Genomic DNA, 18,282 nt, shown 5'->3' on the forward strand with positions numbered 1-18,282 from the left:
ATTTCTTAACCTTTCTGTGCATCAGTTTCCTTATCTATAACATGAGGATAATAATATCTTCCTTACAAGATTATTGTGAGGATTAAATTAGTTAATACACAAGAAACCCCCTGAACAACGCCTGGCATAAAACAAACACTTATTTGCTATTATGACTTATTGCCATAGGACTACTATCGCTCAAAGTGTTTAGGGACCATGTATTGTATTCAGGGTCTTAAACACATTCCCTTGAATCATTTCAAGGGGATTAAAATTTCCTCCTTTGAAGATGTGCCAATTCTTGGGAGCAGTCGAGCTGTCTGGGGTTCGAAGTAAGGTGTGTTTATGAAATCAAGGGCTTGATGTTCTTGTATCGCTCATCTACTGCCTATGAAGAATTCCATAAAACACACGTGCACACCTACCCCCAGGTAATTCAGCACCACCTAGGGTGTGATCAATCCCTGGGTAACGAATAGGTTCTGCTTCTGCTAGAGAGAGATTGAAAATTAAAGTCTCATTATGAGACCTCTTCATTCAATTGATCTTGAGGGCTTTATGTACCAGCATACAACCAAAGGGCAAATTTCATAAAAGGCTGATTTACATTTAAATTCGAGCCTTTTTTTTCTTCCTCAAAGTTTGCTGATGCTGAGTTTTAAGTATGATATTGTTTTCACACAAATATTCCCAAACATTACCAGTTGTCATCTGGCGTTAAATAGGGTTGCGGCACGACAATGATAACATTAGCATTTTTAAAAGCATAACATCATTGTTCTTCTGTAAATTGTTGTAGGCTCAAATTACCCTACACATAATCTTTTTACAAAAAATTAATGGGGCACTGGCATCAAAGCCAGTTAGGGTTGTATAAAAAGAATGGCAGCCACCCCCTTTTGCTGGGACCCTACTGGTCTTGTGTGAGCCCAATTAGCACCCTAATGGGACATGGTGCAATCGTATGCTCCACTGTGTACATAAATAAAGGTTAGTAAAATGTGCACTGGACATCGTTTCCCAAGATGCAAAGGATTTTGATCAAATCTAACTGGGTTGTCGCAAAGCAAAAGAATCGTTCGTGTTTCTGATTACTGAATTCTTAAAAAAAAAAATTCCAATTAAAAAAAAGGCTTCAGTGATCTAGCATCAGTAGGAAATATTGTGTTCCACATAAATGATTTTGCAAAGCAATTGAAGTTTACCTCTGTCTCCAAATGTCATTTTTAATCTTTCTGGTGGAGATCTTTTAAAAATGTATTACCTCTACCCTTGAATTCCCTAAACAGTATTACTATTACAGACTTCTAATAGTGTACCAAAAGGGCAAAGCAGCATGGCGAATAGGAACACGAACTCAAGAATGGAATAAATCTAGGTTTGAGTCTGGATTCTACCACTTCCTACATGTGAGATCTTGGAGGTGTCACTCAGCCTCTCTTACGAGCAATTGTCCTCATCTCTTAAAACAAAGGTTAACTATCTAAATCACAGGATCACTTTTAGAATTTAAAAAGAAATTATAAAGCGTTTAGCACAGCAACTGGTAAAGAACAGGGGCCAAACTGAGGAGAACCATTATTATTTTCATCAAGTGGGTCATGTAACTTGTAGGACTCTGTACCTTTGGGGCCCGATAGGTTCTATACTAAATGGCCCCAACAAACTGTTGAATTCCTTTCTCTCTAACAGAGGTTTCTGACAGTCTATATTTTCTGATAGCTTTTCATCTGTTGTTGTCAGGGCTTCTGCCTTAATCATCTTTTTCCATTTTTAATTTACTGTGGCCTAGGGAACCAGAGACTCACAGCTGACACAGGTAGGCAGGGTTTGAGGGCTACACTGTCACCCCAAGGACTCAACAACAGTATCCTCCCAGGGTTAAACTTTAAAATCAACACATGATAGGCAGAATAATCTTACAGAAACACGGCTCTCGAGCCAGGAAGATATTATTATAGCCCAGTCTGAATGCAGGGTTAACATCAGCTACAGAATGTTTTCGTGTCGGGGGCAGTGAACTCAACCACAAAACAAAAAGATGACTCAGGGTGCCAGACACGGGCAGTGCCCAAGCCCTGTCCAGGGGAAACTGGCAAAGGGACTTCAAGGATTACGATCCCACTGGCAAGGCCTTCTTAAATAGAAATGGATACAGGGAGTATCTATATCCTGAAGGTTTCAAATACTAAGTTTGTATGGAGTAGATTCTTCTTCTAGCGGAACGTCCAGCATTCGTTATCCGTTCAGTATTTATTGGGCGACCACTATTCACGCCCAGACCCCTAGCTCAACAAGCAACCTTCTCGCCGTAACTGGCTTCTTAGGTAGAGCTCCTTACACGGGGAGAATGTACTGGCCACATGAACCTGCTAAGAGACAGGGCGATTTCCTGAGGTGAATTAATAAATGGGTGTCATCTTGCTGCATATCAGTCTCGGGAGCTTGGTTAAGGTGCGTTTGCCGTCGAGAGATGACTCTCTATCGTATGTCGACAAAACCCTCTATCTAAGCCTGGAACCTAAGGGCTAGGCCATGACCGGATGGTAGGTATCCCCTTGGGATTCTTCTGGGCGCAAGGCACTGGATTGAGGGTGTTCACTGACACTGAATGGTGACAGGAGGCAGGGTGGCACAGTGATACAGAACAGGGGCACTGTTCTATTGAAGGCTGGTTTTGCCATTTACTTTCTGGTTTCCCTTAAGCAAATTACTTAACTTCTCTGAGCCTTTTTTCCTCATCTACCAAATGGGATGATAAAACTTCAGAGACTGATTCTGGCTCAATAGTTAAACAAAAGCAACATCCCGGAAGATGTCACACCAAAGCACCCTCTCCCACCCGTTCCGTACTCTCCAGTCCTGACTTTGTCGGTCCACCTGCCTTTCATCACCGATCAGAGGCAGGTGTGGCAACCCTCATAGACTTCATCACCTCCAGAAGCCTCATCATACCGCTGTGCTTTCTTCTCTCAGATTTGAAAATTGCCCTCTTAGCAAATTGTCTCTTAGCAAAGGTAGTTACAGCTTTAAGGGAGCCACTTAGTTGTCGTCCTGGCAGAATAATTTTATTTATTTCGAAACAGCCACCATGTCTCCCTTCTCCTCAGCCAACACGAGTAGACATCGTGATCCACCATCTGAGACCAGCTTGTTAATAACAAAATTCTTCCAGGTCTTAGCGTTCTCTTCTCGATGAAATAAACATGCCTTTAAAACAGACAAGTCAAATGGTGTTCCGAGACTGTATGAACCATCTTTATTGCACTCCAAAGAACAGCTCGAGACACGCGTAGAGAGTGGATATTCAAAGAGGTGTTTTCTTGACCCAGTTAAATTTTTATTCAGTGAAAAAAGTTGACATTGAGACAAAAATGATTTAAAACTGTGAGACAATATAGTAAAATCTTCAGCATAAACCAGAGATGTGGAAACTTATCGAGGCAACTGAAATGATAAATACCTAATTTCACTTTGGAGAGAAGCAAGGATACAGTGTTTCACTTTAAGAGCAGAGTAGGCCTTTATTTTGCTGCAAATACTTTTGATTTTTGCCTGTAGGTTCTAATAATTCACAACAAGAGCCTTTCGTTGAGAAATGACATGGAATATCAGAGAATAATGTTCCATTCCAGCATTCGTACTTGTCCCATTTGAGCTATTACACATGAAACTAATACCGTTCTTGGGTTACTTGGCTCCGATGATTTAATTCCAAATATGGCTGCTCAAAATTAGTGGGCAGAAACATATACACGACCCATCCTCCCTCAACCCACGTTTGCTGGGGGTACCCCTTCCGAAAACATGCTTGCCATCTGTGTACCCAACAGCACACATAATCTCTCGCTATCAGCTCCATACCTCGGTCTTGCATAGAAAGTGGTCTATATAAACGTGATGCACTGGCTTTTATTACATAAAAATTGTACCTGAAAGGCAGCACACGCTTCCTTTAAGAAAAATAATGCAATAGGAACGTCAAGATACAATATCAACACGAGTGAAGATTCTGCACAGCATTTTGGAGTCAATCCCTAAAATCAATATGGAAGTGGTATGGGGTTTGCTGACTTCCCTGGATCCTTTCTTTGAGGGACCCCCAATTCTCCGCAAGGAAGAGAAACGTCTCAGGGATTCACTGTGACATTCTTAGTGGGAAAGCGACCAACCAAACCCGACCGGATGGGGTTTCTGCCCTTAAGGAAGTACCGAGAACATGACCTCACTAGATGGAGAGTTACCACTAGGCGAATATTTGAAGGCAGGACTGTCCAGTCCCCCTGCCCAAAAATGTCCACTGGTCTGAGAAGTTCCTTAAATTGTTGGAGAGCTGCATCTAGTGGGTCACACGTGTTGGGCAGAGAGAACATGTAGCTGTGTGTCGCACATCTGTCCCCCACAAATATCCCCAGTGAAACTCCCAGAGATGGAACCCCAGGAACCCCTCTTCCCAAAGTCAGAAGTTTCAACCAGTTACCCAGCTTCGTAACTATTTACCCAGCTTGCCAGGGCCAGCCAGCAGTCACGGGAGCGTCTCACCTGTCTGGAAAAGGGTCTGCATAGGCATGGCCTCTCCCTGGATTCCTCTGCAGAAGTCTATTCTCTTGTTATTTTATCCACACGGACCCACATCTCGTAAGGCTTGAGGGCCATTCAATCCATCAAGGGGCAAAACCAACTTCCAGAGGACATTTATACACAAGCCCCCGCCCGCCAAACTGTAGTGGTCCACTCATGGTCCGCCGACCACATGAATGTGGGCTTCTGAAATTCTAACGCATCCTGGAAGAAAATAAAGCCCTTTCCCTATACAGCGTGAACTCTGGAGGTAGGATCTCCAGTGAGGTACAAAAGCCCCTTCTTCAAAGGCTCCAACTGGTCACAGTGAAGACAATTATCTGGTCACCTTCAAAGTCTCCACGGAGTTTTCTGTTCTCATTTGCTCTTGTCACTCCCACCTTGGGACTCTTGCAGACGGCGTATATACATCAAACCTCACAAAGCCATGCAGAGGGAGGTGAGAGTGCGTGCTTCAAAAGTTCATAAAAATAGACAATTTCCACATAGCTCCATCTATCTAGCTTAGTCTTCGGGAACTTAGCTCTTCTGTTTATATAAAATACTCTAGCCCTAAAAGGCTGCTTTTTCTCCAACAGCCCAGTAGCATTTTCCAAGGAGAGGGGTGATGGCCAGTCTATACAGTACAGCGCACTAAGCATTGGCAGGCACTGGGAATAAGACTCGGAAGCTCAGAAATATCTCAAGTTGCCAACTGGAGACATGTGCTCTGTAGGAAGGCTTTTGCCTATGGAAAAACTGAATATAAAGTCTCAGAGCCTTTGATATCAGCTTTCACAAATGCCACCAAAAAGTTGGCAGAAAAAGAAAAGAAGAAAATAGACTTTCTAGTGGTTCGATTAAATGACTTGCCTCCCACCAGATCATTCATCTTTCAGTTACTTAAAGTGCTTATTTATAAAAAGGGGAGGTGGTAGGGCTCGGAGTTTTGAATGAAACTCCACGGTAAGACAAGATAAAGCCAAAGAAATTCCAGTCTTTAAAAACATAACACGGGAAAGAGATAGAAGAAAAACATGCTGGAAGAAGGCTTGTCATTTACCACCGCTCACGACGTACTAAACGTCTACAATTGAAAATACTCCTCAAGCAGAATATATATATACACAAATAAAATGCTTTAACTAAAAAAACTTTAATTGGCTCTTTGTTTCCCAAACACTCCCCAGGTAGAACAAAACTATGTTATCAGCGAAGAATGATACTTCTGGTTAAAAGGAAGCAAATACTTGTGAGAAGGTGATGCATTGCATCTAAGAGGAGACGGGGTTTTGACAAAGCTTGCAGGTGAGGGACACACGTGCAGAAGCATGACTCTGGAATATCCCTAGAGCTCACTGCTTCTCGTTCAGGAAGAAGTTCTGCAGTGAGGTGCATACGATAGGCGTCACAACAATGCTAGACACTGCTGCTAACAACACTAGGTCTCAAGAGTGGGCACCAGTCCCCAGTGGATTTCACACACCTGCCAAGTGGCCACGGTTTGAATACAGGGTAGGCATTGAAAGGCAGAAGGATACAGCCCAGCTTATTTTACAGAGCATATCAACTCTAGCGTTGCCACTACCATGAACTGGATCGAATGGTCTCAAATTCACACATCTCCTGTCTCTCTGTAAGAGTGAAGAGCATTTTCTCTTTAAACTGGGCAGGGGTACAGGTGAGGCAGGTGGTAGAAGAGAAGAAAAGAGAAGGCACTGACCCAATTCAAAATGACTGCATATATCAGTACGGATTTTTAAGGACAGTAAGCGGCCAACTCAACACAAATACAAAACTTTACATCTGACATTCTTCAGCGGTAAGTAAAAACAAAACGAAACAAAAAATCCCAAGAGGAAAAATTAGGTACTGTATCTGCCAGTGTAGCTATCATGGCACAAATCTAGAACTCTCTCCCACAACCAGAGCAGTGTTTTGCAATGACAATGACACCAGTGTATAATAAAGCAGTGTTATCATTTTGTAGCTTTCAAAGCTACATCTTGTACAGAGGTGTGTACAGTAAGAATCTATCCATTTACATGAGAGAGGAAGCTGTTGCTTGCAGGGCTTCCCAAGCTGCATCTCTGTTTAACTGAAATGGAGCAATGATTCAATATGCTCTTCTGTCAAACACCGTCGTGTGACACACGAGTGAATAAAAATGGATTGTTTCTGGAATGGAAACAAAACTGCTTCTGTTCCCCACGCCTCAACCCTATAGGCGAGGGGCTCATAACATGTGTGGTGTCAGATGACCACTAAAGCCTTGCCCTGTACAGAGTTCCAATAAATTAACAAAATAACACAAAAGAACCTTCCCCCGTCATACGCCCAAACACTTTCATAGAAACTAAATGCAAAAAAAAATTTTAATTTGAGCATACTTTCGAGGAGGAGGGATTCTACCCGTCACTCTCGAAGTTTTTATTAAATACATTTCTGTGTCTTAGAAAAATAAAAAGAATGGCCAATTTACTGAACCAAAATTATCTCACAGACTTAAAAAGCATGCCCAGTAAGCACAGCCCTGTAAGACTACACTAATATCAAATCAAAGCAATTTGGTTACTAAAATCAACCTGGTTTGAAGTTCACAGTTGATTACGACAAAGTTTATTCATTCCTTTCTTTCCTCCTTTTTTTTGTTTTTTTTTTGTTGTTTTTTTTTTGGCCCATATAAAAATAACATATTGCAACTCAAAGTGCATCTTTTAAAATAAACCATCAACTATCTTTATCAAATAAAATATTTACACCATTTGGTTTCTAGTGAGGAAAGCTCTTTTAGGCTATCACCATGGGGACGTCGTCGGAAAATCCAGTTATCATCGGAGCATCTTCATCGTCCTCCCCTAAAGGCAAGACAGTCAGTCCTTGGTGAGTTCCGGGGCACTTCCGCCCAACCCCACACCCCACCACTGACCCTCCATCCCTACAGCACAAGCCCCAGCTGGAGCCAGCCAGGCACAAGAATCGATGCTGAAACCCAGCCCATCTTCTCTCTGACACTCTTGGGTCACCTGTTCCCCATCAACGGGTGGCCAAGCTTATTTTCATGGTACTTGAAATTAACCAAATAAGAAAAGTAAATCTTTGACGAGGGAAGATCTTATTCCCTACCCCAAAGTCCAACGGGTAGCTTAGGTGCCCCGATTTGAGTTGTCCACACCCTATGCTAGCACAGTGAACGTCATTGTCTGTTTTCTCCTTTGAACCCACACTGTTCATGAAGAAAAGGACCTTAGAGGGGTTTAAGCATTTAGCCAGACTCATGGTTGTCCCCTCGTGGGCCCTGGTACCACCCTGAGCAACTAAGTGCTGATCTGCTTTCAGTGATCACAGCACGGCCCCGTGATGGGTGGATTCCTCTTGCCCCCAGTAACAGAAGCAAAGAACCCACTAAAGAACCCACCCTATTCACGCAAGGCAGTCCAAGCGCCTGTGATGAAACAAGAAAGGAAACTGAGAAGGGAGAAGACTCAATAACGAATGATCAGTGAGCAGGGAACACGTAAATGTCTGCATAAACAAAACTGTAACTGGTTGACAGAAGAAAATAAATATGTAAACTCCCATTCAGCAGTCTGAGTTTGGACAAGCCCGAGTTTGGCGAAGGCCCCAAAACACACCTATTTGATTACATTTATTAAGTGGCCTACTTGCTCAATGAGCATTTAGGAATTTGAGCACACAGACGTTTATAAAAGGAACATCTCCCTCTCTTCGCCATGCCATAATACGTAAAAGAAGAATGGCCAGTGAGGTTGTGCTAGCCATCAGAAAGAGAAACAGTAAGATGGGAAGGGCTTCTTTGGACGGAAGCCGATGGGGAAAGCGTGGCTTTTTGTCTAGACTAACATCTCCAGAGACGTCAGGCCTCCAGGTCTGTGAAGGATGAGAGGGGTCGGAAATTCTTAAGAATTTGCCAATACTTTGGGAATACCCAAAGCCCAGGGTCTGCCCATCCTTCCTGTAAAGGGCAAGCTCCTATCTGTTCTTTCACAGAACTCCCTGCCTCGGGCACACTATTTAAGAGAATACTGGTATTTTAATTTAGGAGCAACTTCAAAGCAAAGGGCTCCAACTGATTCAACCCAAAGCAGTAGGATCACTGGTTAGTAAAGCGCTCTGCTAGCGTCAAAAGATGAGCTCGAGGCGGGCGTTTCCTCAGCAAGCCCCTGGCTTTGTGGGGTCTGCCCTGGGAAGAAGAACCCTGTGCCCTGACGCACTCACCCAGGTCATCCCCCGAGGAGAAGACGGCCGAGCCCAGCCTGGAGCTGTAGTGGCTGTTGGCAAAAGCGGTGAAGCTGCTCTGCAGCCTCCGATGCTTCGTGTACAGGATGGCGAACCCGACGCCCAGGCTCAGCAGTATCAGGAACAGGATGGGCACCACCACGGCAGCAACGTCGGTAGATCTGGCGGCCTGGATCGTTGAGGCATCGCCACCTGCCAAGGCAAGAGGCCAACCCGTGAGCCTCCCACGTAAGGGCGGGAGAACAGACTGGGCAACCCCTCACTGCCCCACCCACCCCGGAACGCCGAGAGCTCGCAACACCTCCCCGAGCCGCCTGCCTGGTATGGCACGTTCCCGCACGTGACGCCTGAATGTTTCCCGACTCCTTGCCATGAGTGATGGAGGACAGGCCTTGTGCATGCAAATACGGTAATTACATTAGGCTCCTAATCACGGCCTCGTTGGTTATTTAGATAATCTCTTGGAAGGGAGACCTTTGTTGGGGTACCAACACTGATTTCATTAGCGTTATTACTTAAGACCGCTCGCTTGCCTTACATAAGAGGATGTGAAATCAGACCACTAATTAACGAGATTGCAATTATTTCCCCCTACTTGGCACCAAAGTCACTCTGAACTGCAATTACCTGAAGCTCCATTAAGTGATACAAATGAGATTCCTTTACTGCAATACTGACTTAACAGCTCATGAAGTTTTATGAGGTTTTTTAACTTAAATAAGAGAGAGAGAGAGAAAATCTTTCCATATACATTTAACATTTTGTAAAAGTTCTTTGCAAAGCCATCTGGGTGTCTATAACCTAACAGTGATGCTCCCTTCCCACTGTTTTAAACAAATACTAGCTTTATCATGAGGTACTGACAAAGCTGTAGCAACAGGGCTCTGGGGCAAAGCCATCTCCCTGTGGGGTTAGAGCCAGCCTTCCTGGAAGGGGTAGATTTTTATGTCATAAATCCTGGGGAAAGTCTGAACCTGAGGCAGGAACATGGCTTGCAGGCGTCAGTTTTAGCTAAGGAAGCAAAGTGGACTTCCTCAGTCTCCATGAGGAGCTTCATCAGGCTTGAGGTTGTTCCCTGGTGCAGGGCGAGGTGATGCAGGCCAGGGCTTTGCCTTGTGGAGAGAGCTCAGGAGCTGCCCAGGGCTTCATCCCAATAGGTCCTCGTAAAGATGGGCCAGAGAGCAGCCATTTCCTGCGAGTCTGATCTAACAACTCAATAGCCATGTCGTTAATTTCCCCAGCTGACAGTCTTGGTCTACAAAGGTAGCTGGCAGATGTCCTCACAGCAGTTTTCCCCAAAGTCTATTTCACAGGTTGCTAATAGGTTTTACTTAAAAAGGAGACTCTATTTAAAAAACACTAGGACAACAAGAGTTTGGTTGTTTGTTTCCTGTAGAAACTTCTCAGAACCTCAAACATGCGACAGTTCTCCAAGGGACGTGGTGTGCAAGGTTTCCCTCTTTTAGGGAGGTGCCAAGGATAAAGGATTCCCCCAGAAGCCACGCCGGGAAGCGTGATGGAGCATATAACAAGTCTAACATAAGATTCTGAGCTTAAGCACTGGTCAGTTCTTGGCTGGGAATAAATGGAACTACGAAGGCCAGTGGCAAAACATTTGTTGAAATCCTGGCTAAGCTATTACAAACTGAGCAGAATTTCCATGTAAATGGAAGGTTCCTCTCCCCTGCTATCAGCATGGCCCGACACTGCTGTCTGTGTGTGTCCAGAAGACAGAGATCCCAGGTCAACTTCAGGCTTTGATCTGAGGCTGATGGTGAAGATGAAGAGGCTGAGAAATCAGGGAATCTGTGATGAGATAATCTACTGACTTGCAGAATCCTAGGGAATATTAGCATATTAGCAGCTCTGAACAGTCCTCCACAGAATAAAAACAAAACTCATTAAGCTAGTGCTTCCCAAGCAGAATCTCCTTTTTCAACAAAACCTCCCTTTCTTCTGCTTTACATTCAGAATATGGTCACCTTATAATCCCAGCTCCTCACACCATGCCTGACTCAGGAAGCATTTTTTTTTTTTTTTTTTTTGGCGGTACGCGGGCCTCTCACTGCTGTGGCCTCTCCCGTTGCGGAGCACAGGCTCCGGACGCGCAGGCTCAGCGGCCATGGCTCACGGGCCCAGCCGCTCCGCGGCATGTGGGATCCTCCCGGACTGGGGCACGAACCCGTGTCCCCTGCATCGGCAGGCGCACTCTCAACCACTGCGCCACCAGGGAAGCCCAGGAAGTATTTTTTAAATATATCAGTATCTGATTAAACTGATGCATAAATGATTTTCCTTGAGCTGCAAGAATATTTTAAATGCGTTTTAGAAAGACACATGTTTATCAAGCCATGCTACATCCTTGATATATTTCCTTGGACTTGAAGATGGACAACAACAGCAACTTACCAGATCCCAACTCATCATAGAGCAGGACAGCAGGCTCCCCACAAATCTGGCTGCCAAAAAGGCATCGTGCTTGGACAGTGAAAGTATAATTATGACCCAACTTCAGGTTGGAGATTTTAAAGAAATTGTCAGTCGTATTCCCAAGGTAAGCTGTGATATTCATGGCACTGTCAAACATGTGTATCTCGTAGCCCTGAAAACAAACACAGGAGGGATTGCTCAGGAAGTTAAATAAGGAATCTAACAGCTGCTACTACTGGTTCCAACTCTGTGAGCTCCTTATTGCAGACATTTATAGATGCTAAAGCAGTGTGTGTTTCGTACCAGTTCTTTTTACATAGCACTGAGATATTAGATTCAGAAAATGGGAACATTCTCATCCCCAACATCTAACTACCCACTTCTGAGCCACATAGCAGAAATGAAAAGCACAGACCTAACAAAAGCCATTTTAACAAATACTCCGGTACAGAATTCAAAGTTCTGGTCAGCAATCCACTTATCTCAAGGAATATTAAATGAAACAAAGAATCCAGACAACATAGCAACAGGTCATTGAAATGAGATGGACCAATAATAAATCCAAGTTGCAGTGGACTCCAGGCATGGGGTAAAAAATAAAAGCAAGACGTTTCTCCTTAGAACAGCCTATACAAACTCCATTGCTGGCTTGCAGCTCACTTCCTATCTCCGTGCTTTCTAGCTCATCCAAGCTGATCTCAGCCCCAGACAAGCCTGGCCTTGAACTAGGCAGCACTGCAGCAGCTCAGCCTCTGCTCACTGGGGGAGTGTGAAATAAGCATCCTACTTAGACTGGCTCGGGGAGAGTCTTGGACTCCTGTGCTGGAAAAACCCCTCTTGGAACAGCCCGAACCCAGCATGCTGGCTGGGATCAGGATTGACTCCCAGACTTCCCGGTTGATCTCCAAGTCTTCCAGTGTCATAGCTACCAGCACCTCCCCCCACCGCAGAACCCCTCCCGTCTTATTTCTACCCACATATTGGGCCCCACTGCATAATCATGGTCTCCTGGTTCTCATTCTGATGACCTGCCTCTTCTTTGAACTCTAAGTCAGGAGGAAGGAATAAGGACGCATTAAGCTTATGCTGGAACCCTGCACTGGGAATGGAATACTGACTGCAAGCCCAACCTTTACGAAGCTGGGCTCCTGCCACGCTGATGACAATTGGCTGCCCGACTGGGTCTCCCTACAGCACCTGCCTGGAGTCCCACTCCTGCCTTCTTTTTTATAGACTACTAACTAGCATTTATTATTTTCTATCTAATATATATGTGGTGTAGGACATTTGCAAAATACGTAAGGGGATAAAGAAAAAAAATGTAAATGATACCAACATCAGCCACCCATAACTGACTTGACCAACCCTCTTCTAGTGGGCATCTAGGGCGTGTCCTCTTTCTTACTGTCACAAATCAAGTTCTTTATGCACACTGTTTCCTTAGAGTAAAATCCTAGAATTGCTGGATCAAACGATGTAACACTTTCAACGTTTCTGATACCTATTGCCAAAGTGCCTTACAGAAGGTTGAACCCATTCATATTCCCAGAGCACTCCTCTCCCCAGCTATGACTCATGTTGGTACTACCCTCCCCCAAAACTTTTGCCAATTTAATGTGAAAGTGCTGTATCTGTGCTGTTTAGATTACTAGTGAAGCTGAAACTTTATTTTCTTTTGCTCACTGCTGCTTGAACATTTTTACCTTGCTACCTGTTCCTTATTCAAAATTATAACACAGTTGACCCCTGAACAATGTAGGGGTTGGGGCCCTGACTCTCTGAGCAGTCAAACATCCGAGAATAACTTAGAGTGGACCCTCTGTATCCTCGGTCTGCATCCTTGCATTCAACCAACCACAGATGGTGTGGTACTGTAGGTTCCACATATAAGTGGACCTGCACAATTCAAATCTGCGTTTTTCAAGGGTCAATGTGTTTCTGTTTTGAATTGATTTGAAAGCTCTCTTTACACTTAAATACATTAACCATTTATATGTCACAGTTGTGAGAATTTTCCAATTTTGATCCTTCTGGCATTACACTGTGACGATTTAGAACTGGAGGGCTCTCTGCCAACGCTCTACCCCGAGGTAGCCACGGTTGATTTACTGGGTATCTATTTAGCTCATGCTTTGCTGACAATGGGGCCAACCCAGCTCCACTGGAGAATCTGTCCACCCTTGGATGGCAAATCTATTCCCAGGTGCCACTCTCCTCCTCCTCCTCCTATCTCCTGCTGTGAGTTCAGTAATTGGTCTGCTAAAAACAAAATGAAACAAGGTGTTTTTCATATGTCAAAAGACTATCTTCAAGCACTTCCTGCTCACTGGAAAGAAACTGGTAAGATTCCAGGTTGGCAGTGCAGCTCAGTTCCCCAGTACTAAAGCCACAGCCCCGCCCTCAGACTGTTTGGGAAAGAGGGGGCCCTGGGTTCTGATGCTGAACCCCTGTCCAGCCTCAGGAAGCACAGTGAGGACTCCAGCCCGTTTCCCTATCTTTCAGGGGATGACAAGTTCAGGATTGAAAAGTGCTTAGTGCAGAGATTCACATCTTTAATGGGCAGTATAAACATTTCACTAATTAGCAATCCTACAGAAAATGGTCCTTTAATTCTCAAGTTCACTCCCCTGCCCTATTCTTTCTTTTTACTCTATCTATGCCAGCATGCTGTTAACGAGCTCATCTCTAAAATGGCATTTCAATTAGATTTCCAAAGTCACTGAGAAGGAGGGAGGAACTTACCCTGCTTTCATTAAAATGCTTTTCCTTCAAAGCTAGGCTTTTCCAAAACAGAAGAACATGGTCATTTTCTGTTATGATTTTTAAGGCATCAGGTGCTGATAATGAAACTGAAAATTAAAGGTGAAGTAGGATGCGGTTAGTAGCTCAACATCTGAGTCTCCGTTTTCTTGTCTGTCAAAGGTTGATTAAATAATGCTAATCTTGAAGGGATAGGTTAAGGAAGGAATAATACACATTACCGCTTAGTATACAGCCTAGCACATGGTAGACACTCTTTAACTGGCATCTCTTTTGTTGTTATAATACCTTTAGCCAAGATATCTGGACATTATCTAGACTCAAGGATGGCCAAAAACAAACGGGGTAGGGGGAGGAAGGGATGGGGTGGGAGGGAACCATGTTCAAAGTTTACCTGGACTTCTGCTCTGGTTCCAGTCTACTTTCGTGCTCCAAATGCCAGAGGCCTTAGAGGTCAGTGAGGGCCTAGGGAGCTCGGTCTGAAGACAGAGCCCTAGAATGACCACCGAGTATGGCCCAGGCCCACGGTTCACACTGCCGGCCTCCGTTACTGACACTCCTGATATCGCCTGCTGCTGTCCGAGTAACTGAGCTTATTACTTGCTCTCTGAACTTGAGCCTGACAGCTGAGCCAGCCTGGAGCTGGCAGCAAATCCCCCTTTAATCTGCTGCCCAGTTACTGGTCTCCGTCCATTTCTGCATGTGATGTCGCCCCAAGGAACCACGATGACCTCAGTCCAGGTGCCCAGATGCAATGCTTGGCTTTAAGTGGCCAACGTTCAGTTTTATTTCCTAACTCTCTTGGAAATGTCAGAACCAGCTAGGGGAGGGGAGACTAGAGGAGATGGAGAATATGGAAAACGACAGCCACTCCCCAGCCCACAGCGCCCTGGCCACCACCCTGCAGCCCAGATACTGGGACCCCTGCACGGCTCTGCCCCAGCGTGGACACTGCGGGTCGTCTTCGCACTTCCTGTGCAATTACTGATAGAAATCCTATGTCTTCGAAAAACTAAAAAATAAAAAAGGAAAAAAAGAAATCCCATGCCTAGAGGCTTTCTAGCGGCACTGGGAGTGCCTTGCCGTGTGAGGGGGGCCGCCAATCGCTCGTCGGCTCACCTGTGGTAATTTTGATACTGGAGTCCTTGCTCATGTTCCCCAGCTGGACGATCACATGGTATTTCCCTCCAGGCTCCAACTTGCTAAGGGTGTACTCCACGGTACTGTTGCGGGATTTCACCTTGTAGCTCCGGTCACTCTTCCTTATGAGATCTTTAACTGCAACTGCATATAGCTAGGACAAGAAAAAGACATTTTAATGGTAATCAGGAAGCTGGAGTTGTTTTACTCTTTGTAGTTCAATGGTGGCCCATGTAACATAAGTATGTCAGTGGTTGTGACCCCCGGCAACAATATTTTGAGCCCCAATGTCTGTTCTTTGGAAAGCCTCTAGGGTAGTCATGTCCCAACCTTATATCAAGTATTCACTCCCAGATTTGTACAGAGAATTGTCAGTTTGATCCACCTACCCCCCCAAAAAAAAAACAACTCTAGGGAAAACCGCATTTGCGATGGCAGCAGCAGGTAGGTTGGAACGTGCAAGAAAAACCCCAGTTCAGGGCTTCCCTGGTGGCGCAGTGGTTGAGAGTCCGCCCGCCGATGCAGGGGACGCGGGTTTGTGCCCCGGTCCGGGAGGATCCCACATGCCGCAGAGCGGCTGGGCCCGTGAGCCATGGCCGCTGAGCTTGCGCGTCCGGAGCCTGTGCTCCGCAACGGGAGAGGCCACAACAGTGAGAGGCCCGCGTACCGCAAAAAAAAAAAAAAAAAAAAAAAACCAGTTCAGTGTTCAAATTCTCTATCTCCACTGCCATAGTGTCGGGATGTCATCAGAGGGGAACAATGAATGAAAGTGTTCAATCCCAGCTCTAAGAGACAAAAAACCCCATTTACTTTCTCCCAGGTTGCTTCTTACATCTATGGGGACAGGGAGAAAGTAAAAGGACAGGTAGTAAGCACAGGGAACTCAATCAACAGGAAGAAGCTGAGAGTCCAGAGGAGTCTTTGTGACCAAGCATTTAAAACCACCCACCCCTGGGACGGCAGGAAGGGCAGAGGGCATGGAGGTCAGAGCAGCCTGGGCAAGGGAAAATGGGAGGTTTTTTCTAGAATCAATGCTTCTTCTCTTAGGGCACAGGCCAGCAAACTTTTTTGTAAAGGTTCAGAGAGCAAATATCTTAGGCCTTGAAGAATAGATGGTCTCTACCACAATTACTCAACTCTTGTTTGTAGCATAAAAGCAGCTCTAGATAATGTGTAAACGAATGGGTATAACCTGGTTCTAATAAAACTTTATTTAGAAAAACAGGCAGTGGGCTAGATTTAGATTTGTTAGTGAAGGTAGAGAAAGCAGAGAAGGAGGGACAAACCAGTACGGTAGCCAGGAATACTGGAGATGTGACAATGAAGAAGAGGCACCTTAAGGACCCCGTCTTTGACCAGGCAGAAATAGGGGGAGACCGCCTGCTGAGCTCCAAGCACCAGGACTAGGTTTCTTGCCCCCTTACAGGACCCACCCGCCCCCGAACCAGACCATGCGTCCCCTCACCAGGTCCTGGTCAGGAGAATCGTACGGGGATTCCCACTTGATGACAGCGGAGGTTTTGCCTGTATGAACCACGTGCAGGTGACGGGGAGGAAGCCTGCTATCTGGGATCATCCTCACCACGACGTAGTCAGAGGACGGCCCCTGGTAGGGCGCCACCACCCGGACCTGAAACAAACACCATTCGAACTCATGCAGTTGTCACCAAACCACTGTTTCAACAAAATAGTGACATATGGATACAATTAAAATTCAATGCATACAAAAAGATGTAGAATAATTCCCCACCTACCCCAGATCTCTAATCCGTTTTCCCAGAGGTAGTACTAGTAGTGATCTTATGTGCTTCCTTCCAGAAATGTCCTACACAAATATAAGCCCAGATATACGGGTACGTGTGTACAGATATGTACTTATATATGTGTGTACTTATGCATGCGTGTATATGTGTAGCCTACTGTTCTTAATTTTTTTTACACAAATGCAAAAACATTACACATATTATTATGCTCTTCGCTTCTTTTACTTAATAATACAGCATGGAGATTTTTCCAAATCAGTACATTTGGAGTTTGTTGTATTTGTGTTGGACGGTTGCACTATACTCCATCACAAAGATAAGCAACAACCCTTTTAACCAGTCTTCTCTTGATAGACATTTGTTCCAAATCTTTTGTTTTCACAAGCAACAGTATACCAAACATGTTTCTCTAAATATCTTGGCACACATGTAAAAGCATGTAAGCTAAATTCCTAGAAGTGGAATCTGACAAAAGCTTTTATTTATTCCTGTGACCCATTCTCCAAGTTCTCAATCCTGCACAAGGGAGCTGTAGTTGGCTAAGTGGCCGTTCATTCTGCGTTTCAAGTAAAAACCTGATGCTTGTGAAAAAGAACCATCCTCCCGTGTGTGTCTCTCTCACAGCCCCTCTCTCTCGCACAAATACATGCACAGGCGCACACGCATCACACACGGATCCTGGAATCCACATCTCCAGCTCCCCAGGTCCTGGGTCTGAGCCAGGAGGCCAGCAATTAAGACATCCTCAAAAAATAAAACATTCTTCTGTACTCCTGGCGCAGGAAACTTACCAGAAACAAATACTGCTCATCCCCACTGACAAGGACTGTTTTGTTGTGCTGTGATGTAGTCAAGCTCTTGGGGTTGCGATACAGGTCAAGAAAGGATGTGGCATAGAAGACGCCGTAAACCTGGTAAAAGGAGAGAACAGAAAAGGACACCAGTTCAGTGGCCAGTGACCTCACTCTCATGAAAGCCCTAATTTAAGACCCGGGGAACCACTTCAAATGAGCTCACAAAGAATTCTTCATTCAACATCTATTGCATCAGCATTTACAGAGAAGGCACCCTGGGCCAGGCAGTGGCTTCCCACCTACAAAGATAAATACGGTGCAGACTCTCCTCAGAGCTTGCTTTTTTGAGGAGAGCCAGGCAGAGAGGAAAAACAGAATTATCAATAACAAGATGCAAATGTGGAAGGTTAGATGCTATACTAGAAGACTGCATAATAAACTGGGGAAAAGAGGGGTTGACCAAGGTGCGAAGGGGATAGCAAGCGTGCAAGCTCGTGGAGGGGGCATGGGGAGGGAGGGCGGGCACTGCTGGCTGCCTAGGACATTCCCATGCTCCCCTCGTCCCTCAGCAGAATCCTGGTTCTTAGTGAGAA

General features: G+C 45.0%; 1 protein-coding gene across 1 annotated transcript in view; it reads right to left on the reverse strand.

The window, feature by feature from the left end:
* Window positions 1-3,213: 3,213 nt before the first annotated feature.
* Window positions 3,214-18,282, reverse strand: part of SORL1 (sortilin related receptor 1) — a 160,545-nt gene continuing 145,476 nt past the window's right edge. Inside the window, exons 42-48 of the mRNA XM_033861888.2 lie at window positions 17,687-17,806; window positions 16,598-16,762; window positions 15,112-15,286; window positions 13,975-14,081; window positions 11,212-11,404; window positions 8,782-8,994; window positions 3,214-7,400 (exon numbers count right to left, since the gene is read on the reverse strand). Of these exons, the coding sequence (XP_033717779.1) occupies window positions 7,333-7,400; window positions 8,782-8,994; window positions 11,212-11,404; window positions 13,975-14,081; window positions 15,112-15,286; window positions 16,598-16,762; window positions 17,687-17,806 (1,041 nt within the window). The 3' untranslated portion in view covers window positions 3,214-7,332. The remainder of the gene's footprint in view (window positions 7,401-8,781; window positions 8,995-11,211; window positions 11,405-13,974; window positions 14,082-15,111; window positions 15,287-16,597; window positions 16,763-17,686; window positions 17,807-18,282) is intronic.

This window comes from Tursiops truncatus, chromosome 8 (assembly GCF_011762595.2).
Source record: "Tursiops truncatus isolate mTurTru1 chromosome 8, mTurTru1.mat.Y, whole genome shotgun sequence".
NCBI lineage: Eukaryota > Metazoa > Chordata > Mammalia > Artiodactyla > Delphinidae > Tursiops > Tursiops truncatus.